The 12,675-nt window shown below is 46.8% G+C and overlaps 1 protein-coding gene across 2 annotated transcripts in view; it reads left to right on the top strand.

The window, feature by feature from the left end:
* The window catches only part of Ntf3 (neurotrophin 3), a 69,042-nt gene extending 65,808 nt beyond the window's left edge, over positions 1–3,234 (top strand). For both annotated transcript variants that reach the window (XM_055609422.1, XM_055609421.1), the window contains exon 2: positions 2,131–3,234. In XM_055609422.1, the coding sequence (XP_055465397.1) occupies positions 2,152–2,928 (777 nt within the window). In that variant the 5' untranslated portion in view covers positions 2,131–2,151 and the 3' untranslated portion in view covers positions 2,929–3,234. The remainder of the gene's footprint in view (positions 1–2,130) is intronic.
* Positions 3,235–12,675: the final 9,441 nt, after the last annotated feature.

Below are 12,675 nucleotides of genomic sequence, written 5' to 3'. Positions count from 1 at the left end.
GTGTGTGTGTGTGTGTGTGTGTGTGTGTGTGTGTGTGTGTCTGCCTGTGGAGGTCAGCAGAGGCTGTTAGATCCCCTAGACATATAGTTGTAAACCACCCAACATGGGTATTGGCACTGAACATGGGTCCTCTAGAAGAGCAGCAAGGATTCCTACTCTTGAGCCAGCTCTCTAGCCCTTGAAAGGACCTTTCTAGTGGTAACTTTTGGCTACCACCACAAAGGTGTTTTCCTTATACCAAGTCCTTTGTACCATCTAATATCTATCTTGTCAAACCATCCTCATAACTGCCTTGCCAAACTCTGTATGGCCTCTCACTTTATCTGGGACCCCATACACACATATATCACCCCCAGTTTGTTGCCCTGAGAACAAGTATCCTTGTGGGTTCATACTTACAGGGTGATAGACTTCTAGGTTCAAATGATTTTATTGCAGCTGTGTTGAGCTTGGGGCAGAAGCTCAAGCTATGTGTATGCCATTTATTTTGTGTTCTTGAAGTTTCATTTTGTTAGGTTTGCAAGACTGATGGACACGTCACTTCTCTGCAGAATGGGGGGAGGGGAGAGATTAATTACCCTGTGGGAACCATTTTCCTGGGATAACACAGTTCCTGGAGCAGTCTCTAGGGTAGGCAGCCATGTTAAAATCTTTCCCTTAGCTTTGACCTTGAAGGAGTCAATTATCCTCAGAGTGGTTCCCAAGGAAGGAACATGGTTCCCTTATCGCAGAGGCAGGCCAGGAGCCAGCAGGAAGAGGTTAATGTCTGGAACACTGTCAGCCTTTGGGGATGAGAGAGCAAGAGGCACTTCAGAGGAGATGGGGGACGGGGCTGTGTCGTGAATTTTGGGGACAGGCACCTCAGTGAAGATTCAGAATCAGGACTTCTTTTCTAGAGCTCATGTCACGTTTGTTTGTTTCCTTTGTTTTCCCCCTGGATTCTGTAAGATCTTTCTGAAAATACCAACACTGAACCAAGGGAAAGGATTTTATTTTCCACCTTAAGACAGAACTCTGAGGAGAAAATACCCACGGGGCTATTGAGGTGGCAGCAGAGGTGATTAAAGAGGCGAGGTGAGGGAATTTGCAAGGTCAGGGTCTTAGGTGCAGCTCTTTCCACCAGAGACCCTCCCTCCTGGGTTAGCCTTCTGGAAACATGGGCTTGGCCCTAGTGCAAGAGGGATGAGTGAGGAAGATCTCCAGATCACTCTGCAATTCCACAAGGACTCCTTCCTCACCAGGAGCCCTGTGCTGAGCTTCTGTTATGGCAACGGAAGAGTGCAGTGGTGGGTGAAAGTGCCATCTATAAAGGGAGATGGTGGCATCATATATGGGACTACAAAGAGAAACAGTATAATGGAAACGAAAAATCCCTAGGAGGAAAAAGAAACCAGTATCAACCCTTGCTGCTCAGAGCAGGTGGAGCCATCACTGGAGTTGGGTTTTGCTGTGTCTCTGTCTTCTGCAAGGAGAGTTTCAGAGAATTGTGGGGTTTAGGGTTGGTAGATCCTCCTCGCAGTGTCCTGGTGACACATGTCTTTCTGAGAGGACACTTAGACCCTTTCAGCAGGTGGCCAGTGGCCTTGTGTTTGCTTACAAGGGCAGGAGGGGCCAGGAAGGGGCCTCTCTCTCTGATGCCATGCTATAAAATCAACAGATCCAATTCCCAGCATCACTGTGTCCCACTGGAAGAGCCCACAGGCTGGAATGTGAGACGGATCCCATTATGTCTCTTAAGAAAGTTACAAGGGTCTGAGCCGATCAAGCAATGCATTGATGCCGTCCTCATAGTTGCCTCAGTACAATGGACCGTGTACCTTCCCAAGCTCAAGGGATGTGTCAGGATGTCATCCCCGCACAGCAGGCGGCTGGGGAACAAGGCAGACATCCACTGTAAAAACAGCTGGCACTGTCAGTCTAGGAGGCAAGCAATCGGAAGACATGTGGTGCATTCCCAGGGGCTGGTGGGGAGGAAGCAGCCTTCAATGTAGCATACAGGGAGTTCCACTGCTTCCTCAGAATGGTGGTACCCACTCATTATGCTCAGAGCTTGCCAGCCTCGGGTGGCTGAAGCCAGAATGACCCGGACTCTCCTGGGCAGCTGTTAACACCTTGTGTTTCCTTTTTCAGATCTTACAGGTGAACAAGGTGATGTCCATCTTGTTTTATGTGATATTTCTCGCTTATCTCCGTGGCATCCAAGGCAACAACATGGATCAAAGGAGTTTGCCAGAAGACTCGCTCAATTCCCTCATCATCAAGCTGATTCAGGCAGACATTTTGAAAAACAAGCTCTCCAAGCAGGTGGTGGATGTTAAGGAAAATTACCAGAGCACCCTGCCCAAAGCAGAAGCACCCAGAGAAGCAGAGCAGGGAGAGCCCACCAGGTCGGAATTCCAGCCGATGATTGCAACAGACACAGAACTACTGCGGCAACAGAGACGTTACAATTCGCCCCGGGTCCTGCTGAGTGACAGCACCCCTTTGGAGCCCCCTCCCTTATATCTAATGGAGGATTATGTGGGCAACCCAGTGGTGGCCAATAGAACATCATCACGGCGGAAACGCTATGCAGAGCATAAGAGTCACCGGGGGGAATACTCAGTGTGTGACAGCGAGAGTCTGTGGGTGACCGACAAGTCCTCAGCCATTGACATTCGGGGACACCAGGTCACGGTGCTGGGGGAGATCAAAACCGGCAACTCTCCTGTCAAACAATACTTTTACGAAACGAGATGTAAAGAAGCCAGGCCAGTCAAAAATGGTTGCAGGGGAATTGATGACAAACACTGGAACTCTCAGTGCAAAACGTCCCAAACCTATGTCCGAGCACTGACTTCAGAAAACAACAAACTCATAGGCTGGCGCTGGATACGAATAGACACTTCCTGTGTGTGTGCCTTGTCGAGAAAAATCGGAAGAACATGAATTGGCATCTGTCCCCACATATAAATTATTACTTTAAATTATATGATATGCATGTAGCATATAAATGTTTATATTGTTTTTATATATTATAAGTTGACCTTTATTTATTAAACTTCAGCAACCCTTACAGTATATAAGCTTTTTTCTCAATAAAATCCGTGTGCTTGCCCTCCCTCAGGCCTCTCCCATCTGTTAACCTTGTTTTGTGATTGGGCTCTCGGGACCCCTTCTGTAAAACCTGTGTACACCAGTATTTTGCATTCAGTATTGTCAAGGCCATGACTGTGGTTTTAGTAAACTTCTTAAAATCGGATGATGTCAGAGTTGTGTATGAACAGAGTTCTATCCCTCTTCTGGTATATTCCACACTGGATTAATGAATTAGAAGAACCACTGTGGCCTCCATTGAAAATGGTATCTTGTAGCTTGAAGCACAGTGTTCTCTTCCGGGCAGTAAGCTCACAGTCAGGTCCTCGCTTGCTCTTCCCAGCTACGGGGCTTGCCAATTAGAATTGTGGTTTGCGCCAATAATAACGAACATGGCAATTTTACTTTTCAGCACATTTGTTGTTTTGGGGTTGTGTAAGGGTTGGAATTTTTTTTTTCCTTTTGGCTTTGGTTTTGTTTTTGCTTTTGGTAAGTAGTTTTCATCCTTTTAGACAGAGAGGAAAAATTCTTCTGACTATTCCTAACAGATTTTGTGTGTGTGTGTATGTGTGGTGCTAGGGTTCAAACTGTGACCAAAAAAAAAATTATATGTCTACCCAGGAGCAAAGTGAAATGGCTCATGAATAATCCATATACGAAAGATAAACGTACTCATTACAGACTCTCTTGGCCCAGGGCCTTCCCCACTGATCCTGTGGCCTTCCTCCAGCTCATGAGCAGTTGTAAAGTGGTAGTCTTGGGAGGAAGACCTGGATCAAACTCCAGCCCCTCCCTGTGACCTTGTGAAGGGTTTGAAGACTACCAGAGCCTGGGATTTTTGGAGATACAGGAACATTGGGATTCCCAGGACAGCTGCCACATCAGTGGAGTGCCCATCATGAGATTTGTAGCCAGAGGGAGGCCTCTGAGAGTGCCATAGCCCTTCCATTGCTCACTTCTTTCCAGGGTATTGTGGTCAATCTTGCATCATTGCTAACTAATGCAACCACAAGAAGCAAACGGTCTAAATGAAAAGGACCTTCTTGATGGCTGATGAGTCCTTGCAAGGGATCACTGTGGTGATAGTCTCTGGCCCTTCATCTTTGTGAGAGTATGGACATTAGTCATGCCCAGCCAATTCCTTGATCCCACACTAAAATGCCAAAGAGTTTCTTGATTTCCTCTGGGACACAGTTCACCCTGTTGGAGGTGCAGCATAAGTACTCTGGTCCCTTCTCTTGCTGGAGGTACAGAGGTTTACCACTCCAATACAGAAGTTTCCGTGACTTCCCTAAGTCGTGCTGTGTGCCTGCTCTGCCCTGGGTTGCTCTACCTTAGCTTAAGACCTGTGTGTGCTCTCTTCCCCAAGGCCTCTAACACACAGAGGGAACATACGTCCTTTGTATGGTATGAGCTTTTGAAACAGATGCAGCAAATAGCAGCAAGTGTGGTTAAAAACATCAGTTTATACTCAAGTCTAGGTCCTAAACCAGAAGGGGCAGAAAACAAGACATCTACTATGTCCCCACAAGGCACTGAACACTTTCAAAGGTGGCTGCTATTATTTGACAAAAAAAAATAATAATTCTCTGAGGGAAGGAGGAAACTAAATTAGGTTGAACTCAACTACAGTAATTTTGCAGACTGTAGAATTGGCAGAGTTAAGAGGTAGGTTCGGATATCAATTATGACATCAGATGTCCCCTTCTAGCTAGACACCGTTGCATTTCCCATGAGTGCTGCAGTGCTAGGGAATGGGAGGCATCATTCTCTCATGGAGACCCAGTGTAGCCTGTGCTTCACTGCCTGTGTTGGGGGCAGATAGACCAGCAGATAGGCTAACAGGAGTCTGATGATCAGCAGAGCTCAGTTCTCAGGATGCCCTTGCAGCAGAGACCCCATGAGCATTTCCAAGGAAAATGTAGACCTAGAGGCTAGAGCCCACCACACTGGAGACACCTAGAAAGCTGGGATCTGGATGTTAGTGATGGCAGTGTTGATGATGAGAGGCAGGCACAGAAACTCTCATCCTGAAGTTCTGGTAGAAATTCCATGGTAGAGGAACAGTTATTAGCATGTACCCATCACATACAGACTGGGAAGGGGACCTTAGGATAGCGTCTGCTAATTTCCCCCTTCCAGGTCTCTCGCCAAGCCTCCTTCTCTGTGGACACACTGGAGGAGGTACTTCTTAGCCTTCAAGCAGTGAAACAATATTTTGCTATCAGCTGTGCCTACTGCTTTTCTCAAGGTATTGTATTATGTTCTATCCCAGCTCTAATGCTCTGTCTAGAATATTGTTACTCCCAGGTTTGAAACTTGTTAAGTTTCTCTGCTTGCTGCTCCCATTCTCTGTGTGGGTGCAGTGGGCCTATACCTACTCCACAGTGTGAATGCCCTCCTCTGAGACCAGGGAGACCATTTTCCTAGACGTCTGCCACCTCTGAATATCTGTTCAAGAATGAAGCCTAAGTGTTCAAGAATGATCAGATCGCAGCTATCTGGGAACCCGTCTGGCTTCACCGAGAAGACTCTTTCTTCTCCAGCCCTCAAGCTCTGGTGGCTCTGGGTGGGCAAAGCCAGTGCTGAGGGTCTTTGGTTAGGTCCTGCTTCACTTCACAAGCTCCAGCTTTGCCCAGGTACATGGTGGTTTCTGCCTCAACCACAGTTCCCTGAGACTCAGGAGAATCTTGCCCACATTAACAGCCCCTCCTCACTCTGACCCTGCCTCCCAGGCTAGGATCTGAATGCTCTGAAGTCTGGCACATCTAAAAGCTCCTGAAGCTGAAAGCTTCCTCCTCAAGATTCCCATCCTCAAGTCTTCTCAAGTTACACTCTCCTAACATTCTAAAGTTACAGTGGGCTAGTGGCCTACTGGATTTGCACATACGCAGGGCACCTTGAATCCCCTGGCTTTTGGTTTGGTTCTGGATGGAGGCTGGCCCAGCCCTGAAGAGCAGAGAACTCTGAAGGACTATAGGTTTGTTTGCTTCGGTGGTCAGTCTCATGGAGTCATGGAGTGTAGAGGGGCCTGATTCCTCTACAGACATGCCTATGCTGGAACCCCAAATAGGGAGGAGCAAGGAAGCAGGAAAGGGCTGTTCCTAATGACCTTCCTTCCTTCCTTCCTTCCTTCCTTCCTTCCTTCCTTCCTTCCCTCCTTCCTTCCCTTTTCTTCCTTCCTTCCTCTCTCCCTCCCTCCCTTCCTTCTCTCCTTCCTCTCTTCCTCTCTCTCTCTCTCTTTCTCTCTCTCTTTCATTGTGTGTATGGGTGTTTTGAGTGCATTATGTATTTGTGCACCACATGCAGCCCAGGTGCCAGGTCAGAAGAAAACATTAGAAGCTTGAGAACTGGAGTTACAGAAAATTGTAACTGGTGCTAAGAACCCAAGACCTCTGGAAGAGTAGCCAAGGATCTGATCTGCTGAGTCGTGTCTCCTAATGCCCTTTCTTGGAGGAACTGGTTACCACTGCTGAGTCTGGCTGGGTTGAAGTGTCATGGGGGCCACTGACATTTCGAGTTAAATTGCAGAATGCTCTGCAGCAAAGACACATTAAAGTTTATTAGGTAATTGTGAAACATATCCTAATGAATTAAACAGCTATCCACGTGGAAATGAATGAGTAACTAGGTATGCCTCTCTCTCTCTCTCTCTCTCTCTTTCTCTCGTGTGTGTGCGTGTATAATTATTTTGATATCCTAACCATTGCTATATTTCATTTTTTAAAAGAAATTAATGTTTGAAACACAATGTTCCTGAACACAAATTTAACTTTGAGGAGGCTGAACTGCTGGCCAGCTGGGGAGCATAAGAAACAGACTGAGAAAGGGTAGACAGAGTAGATGGGGTGCACATTTTCCAAACAGGAGAAATAACAGGGAGAGCCTAGGGGTTCTGTTGAAAGCCAAGACAGAAGGATCTGGAACGGTGGATCCTCCAATTTAGAAAGAAAGTGATAGAAGCTGCTACTGGGGCCTGCAGATGGAAACTAAGATAGAAAAAGTCAAGAGGGGAAAAAATAAGAAGTGATGTCATGTCCTGGCTGCTTTCTCCACGCTAGGTATAAGCCTTAATCTTGATAAGGTTCTCAAACCACCCCTGGTCATTCAGTCCTCTGCTGTACAGTTGGGGGCATTTGGTGACATAAGCATCTTTCCTGAGGTCAGACATCTAATTAGAGGAAAAGGCCAGACAGGAGCCCAAGGAGTCTTCATGGCTTAGCACATAAGCTTCTCCCTATGTAATGGGTGCCTTTAGCATAGCCAGGGAGATGAAAGGGTCAGCTGAATTCCAAAGGGTGTTCTGCTAGTGGGGAATGGCAGCCTCAGCAGTGGGCTCCTGACACCAGAGCGTGTTAGTATGGTAGAAATCAAGCGGGGCTCTCATACTACACCATCCAGTGACTTAAGAATCCCTGGGCTAGGGACAAGGTGGTCTTTGCTTCCATCTGAACTATGGCAGTTCTACAGTATTTTGTAGGTATTTTGCAGAGATAGAATGCAGGATTTCTATTTAGACAGGAACTTTGAGATCCAGTAATCCGTGTTCCCTTATAAGGCAGAAATCTATTTTTATTCATTTGATAGTTTAAAAAAAAAGTGGCATGCCTACTAGGTAGTGGGCACTCTGCCCAGCTGTATGCTCTGCACTCACAAGAGGTATCTTCACCCCTAGACGGGTAGTGAGTAGAAGGGATGGGGCCTCAGGGAAGGCAACGTGGAGTCGCCTTGACAATTCCCACGCCTCATGAGGAGTGCGTCTCAGCCGGCAGCTTGCTCTGTTTTAAAATAGCCCTGATTATCTGATAGAAAGTCTCTCCCTCGGCTGAAGCCAAATCGAGAGACAAAAATAGTTGTAATTAGGTTGTCAACAAATGGGCAGCAGGAGTCCAGAATGTGGGCAAGTTTGTGCTGCTCAGGACAGTCAGGAAGGTTTCAATGAGGTGTGTGACCTCGGAGATGACTCTTAAGGGATGGCTTGTCTTTCCATGGAGGAAGGAGGAAGAGATGAGATGTCAGAAAGAAGCAACCCACAAAGGTGTAGATGAAAAAGAATCCAGCATCTAGAAGGAGAACTGAAAGGTTCAGTGTAACAACTTCAGAGCTCTGGGAACTGGGAGAGAATGGTGCAGGCTACTTCAAGGCTGGCCGGAAGAGAGCAGTGTGAAGCTTAGTTTCGCTTGCTTGGGTGCTGGAGCCCATGTCAGGATCACTGAAGGGCTGAAGGTGGATCCTGATGGCTTGGCCCCCATCCCTGAGTTTCTGATTCATTAGGTCAGGGGTGGGGCTTGGTGGATTTTGCATTTCTAGAATGTTCTGAGGGAATGCCGCTGTACGGAGGAAGACTGCTGATTCATTCATCAATGAGGAGCACATGAGAGGTTCTTCAGTCTGCCTTTGGGAAGACAACTTTGGTGGCCACGTAGTCAATAGATGGACAGGAGACAGTATCCTAGAGTGAACACTGGATTGCCACAAATGACTCTGAGAAGGAGACAGCAGGAAGGGAAAGTGAAGCAGAGCAGAGAAACAGTTTTCAGACACAGTTGGCATGATCTGTCACTAGCTAGATGTGGAAGGTGAAACACAGAGGCATTAAAAAGATTATGCTGTTTCCAGATCTGGTTCCGAATGGAATTTAAGAAGATGGCAACATCAAGGAACCATGTGCACTGAGACCAGGGTGCCCACAAAACATCAGGGTAAAGATATCCGATGGAGAATGGATTGCTGACATGCTTGAAAAGAAATACAACAGCAAACAAGCAAAATAAATATCTAAAATAAGCTATTGCTTGTGTGAAAAGAGTCCAGCACCTCTGGACATCCCCACTAAACAGTGAGGCCAGTCTAAGTTCAGTGAAAGCTAAGGTCATCAACCCATCAGCAACCAGACAGTGGGAATCATAACCCTCTCAATGGATCAGGCTCAGGCCTCCATTTCAGAATTTCCAGATACTCATCCACTGTGTAGCTTTGGAAGCTGCAAAGGCTGCTGGGAGATGACTGAGGAGAGGAAATGAGTAAGTTGAGACCCGGGATAGCTGCACTCTCAGGTAAATGTCATGACATGGGTAGGCCTTAGGCATCAGTTTTGTATACTCATGATTTCAGTACATTTCAGGGTGTGTGTGTGTGTGTGTGTGTGTGTGTGTGTGTGTGTGTGTGTGTACTGCGGATCGAATTGGGATTTCACAAATGTTAGGCTGCCAGGAAGACATTCTCCTACATAGGGTCTCACTCTCTCTACATAGCCCAGGCTGGCCTCAAATTCAGGATTCTCCTCTCTCAGCCCCTTGAGTGCAGAGTGCTGGGATTCCAAGCCAGCCTCCAAAGAGTCAGTGACCTAATCCCCCAATGCACATGTTAACTGTATTTGAAAGTGGGGCACTTAGAAGGTAGTTAAAATTAGAGCAATGAGGTCCTGCAGGCAGGTCCTCTATGAGGGTTTGAAGGCTTAAGAAAGAGAGATCTGAGCTAGAATGCTTGCAGTGTCCCGTTATCTGATGCCCTCTGGCATGTTTGGATGCTGAGAAGGTCCCTCACTGACTACTGGCACCATCTTCTTGGGGTCCTTGTCTTCTATCCAGCCTCAGAAATATATCGACAGCAGCAGAAGCAAACACCTTTCTGCTCCAGAGCTCTCAGGCATGGCTTCTCCACCTCAGAGGATGCTCTGCCCTGTCCTGATTCAAGAAGGATCTGTCTCCAGGTCTCCGGTTTTCGTTGGCTTACTTGCTTGTTTTAGTGTGGGGTGAGTGTGTGTGTGTGTGTGTGTGTGTGTGTGTGTGTGTGCTTGTGTGGTGCGGTGTGATGTGTGTGTGCATGTGGTGTATGTGTGTGTGGTTTGAGTGTTGTGTGGTGTGGATGTGTTTGTGCGTGGGGTGTGTGTGTGGTGTGTGTGTATGTGGTGTGTGGTGGTGGTGTATGTGTGTGTGTGTGTGTGTGTGTGTGTGTGTGTGTGTGTGTGTGTGATGTGTATGCCTATGTCTGTCTGTGTGTATGAGTATACATGAAGACTAGAGATCAGTCTCAGGTGTCATTCTTCATAGACAGGTTTTATTGCTGCAAAGAGACACCGAGACCACACCAGCTCTTATAAAGAGAAATATTTAATTAGGGTTAGCTTACAGTCCAGAGGTTTAGTCCATTATTGTCAGGGCAGAAAGCATGACGGTGCGCAGGCAGACATGGTGCTGAAAGGGTAGCTGAGCGTTCTACTTCTGAAGAGAGAGAGAGCCACTGGGCTTGGCTTCAGTTTTTGAAACCCCAGTGCCCACGCCCCAGTGACATACCTCCTCCAATAAGGCCATTCACACAGCCCAAGTGAAATCTAACTAGGCCAACCATCCTAATCCTTCCATGTAATACCACTCCCTAAGAGCTTATGGGGGCTATTTTCATTCAAAACACCACATTCATCTTCTTTTCTGAGGCAGCTTTTCTCACTAGGTCCTGGGGTTCAGCTATTAGGTTAGGCTGGAGGGCTAGGGAACCCCAGGGATCCACTTGCTTCCGCCTCCCCTGCAGTGAGATTATTGCTGTGAGGTACCACATGCTTTATGTGTGTGCTAAGAATCAAACTCGGCTCCTCACGTGTGCACGTTAAGCACTTTCCTGACTGAACTATCTCCCCAGCCTCCCAGGTCTCAGTTCAAACAAACAAACAAACAAACAAACAAACAAAAAGCCCTCCTTTTCCTTAGTTGGGCCTCTTCCTGACATATCTTGAAGTTATTTATGGCCAAGCCTTTCCCCCTCCCATTTTATATTCTCACAGGAACCAGAACTGTATTTCAACTCACGCAGCCCAAGTGGAATTATAGATGCAAGGCTATTTGTGTAATTAATTCTTCACCATGGTGTCCCATTTGGCTCTGTGCCACTTTGTGTCATCCTGTTTGAGTCAGAACTTTATCCCAAAAGCTGTGTCTAGGCCGCCAGTAACTACTAAGTCGATACTTGTGCAAAACAACGAACGACTCCTCTTAAAAAGCTGCAGATAGGATAGGAAGAAGGGCCCAACCTGCGAGAAGGGACATTCTGAGGAGGGCTGTGTTAGTCTTTCATTACTTAGACATCGATGGTGAGTTAGGAGAGACAATAAGCTCAGCAATGTAGAATAGCAGTGCTCCTTTCCGGCCAAAGATATTTTTAGTTTTTTATGGTTAATATTTAAAATAGCATACACATATCATAGTGGGTTTCTTTATGACAGTTTTATACATATATGTTATTATACTTTGCTTATGTTTATTGAGTCCTGTCCCCTCTCCTCTTTCTCTGTCCAAAGATTTGGGGCTCCTTTATTTCCATCTGAGTGAAATGATGGCACTGAGGCTCAGGCTAGAGGAAAACAAATTTTAAACAGAGCTGAGGAAGGAAACAGCCAAGGCTTGCATATCTAAGACAAAGAATCCCTAGACCCAATCTGCAAACTCATGGAAGCCACTGTGTATCAGCCTTCTTTTTAGGGTACCTGCTAGAGAGGTAACCAATACCGGCCAATCTGATTCAGGCCTTCAGGGAGCTGATTTCCTAGAGCCTAGAGTCTATGGCAGGGGTGGGGGAAAGTGGCTTCACTTGGAAGAGCTAGAACACAGTGAAAGGATGGAGGCTGAGTGGAGAGTTTTCAGGAGGGTGGCAGTGCTGACCTTCAAGGCACACAGTGTCAGGATGCCTACAGGAAGTAGGGCCATGCTAATGAGTAATCAATGGTCCTAAATAAGGCAGAGGATCCCTAACCGATCAAAAGCCAAACTTTGACAACGAAAGTGCAAACAGGGCCAGAATTGTGAGTCACGCCCCCCCCCCCTTCAGCTGTCTGTGAAATATTTGGTTGTTTTATCAGCAACTTTAGACACTGATTTTTTCCAAACAGAGTATCCTGCCTAATACTGCTTCTGTCCCCTCCGGGGACTTCTCCCGAGTCAAACCTGTTCCTCTGCAGAGAAGCACACTGCTGCCACTTTCCTGCTATAGGGCAGGTCCCCTGATCTCCCTCCAATGCTAACGGCCCCAGGAGCAGGCAATAGGCAGGGTCACACCCTCTGAGTTTTTGCGCCTTGGGCTTTTGCTGGCAGGTCTTCAGCCAGAGCAGGTGGAGACCCTGGCCCCACCCAGAGCTAGGTTTCTGCCTCTGTCACCCGAGGGTTCCTCTAAGGCAAACTTGAAGAAGATTCCCCTTGGGGATTTTCTTGGAGGTGTCATTGAGTCATTTGTACTCAACAACCCTCAGTTTTCTTTCCTAAAACAAAACGTTTAAAAACATTCTTGATTTGCTTACAAAGTGTCCTGGGAGCTAATCCAGACAACTCAGCGAAGAGCTTTGAGATTTCACTAAAGGTTAATTAGAGCTGGGTGGGCGCTGAGACACACCAGAAAGGCCAGACAATAGCCAATTCAAAACTACTAAGCCACCTAATCTTCAGAGCAACTAGCCAAAAATCATACAGCCCATAATATATAGGGAAGAGTTGGACTGAGAACCAGGCCTTCCATCAAATGGTCTAGAACACTCTATTCTTCCATATTGCCTGTGATGAAACATCCTACCTGAAGCAACTTAAGAGAGAAAGGGTTTAGTCTAGCTTACTCTTC

Source organism: Psammomys obesus, unplaced genomic scaffold, assembly GCF_907164565.1.
Source record: "Psammomys obesus unplaced genomic scaffold, mPsaObe1.curated_primary_1811, whole genome shotgun sequence".
NCBI classification, from domain to species: Eukaryota; Metazoa; Chordata; class Mammalia; order Rodentia; family Muridae; genus Psammomys; species Psammomys obesus.
This window is presented reverse-complemented; position numbering and strand designations above follow the sequence as displayed.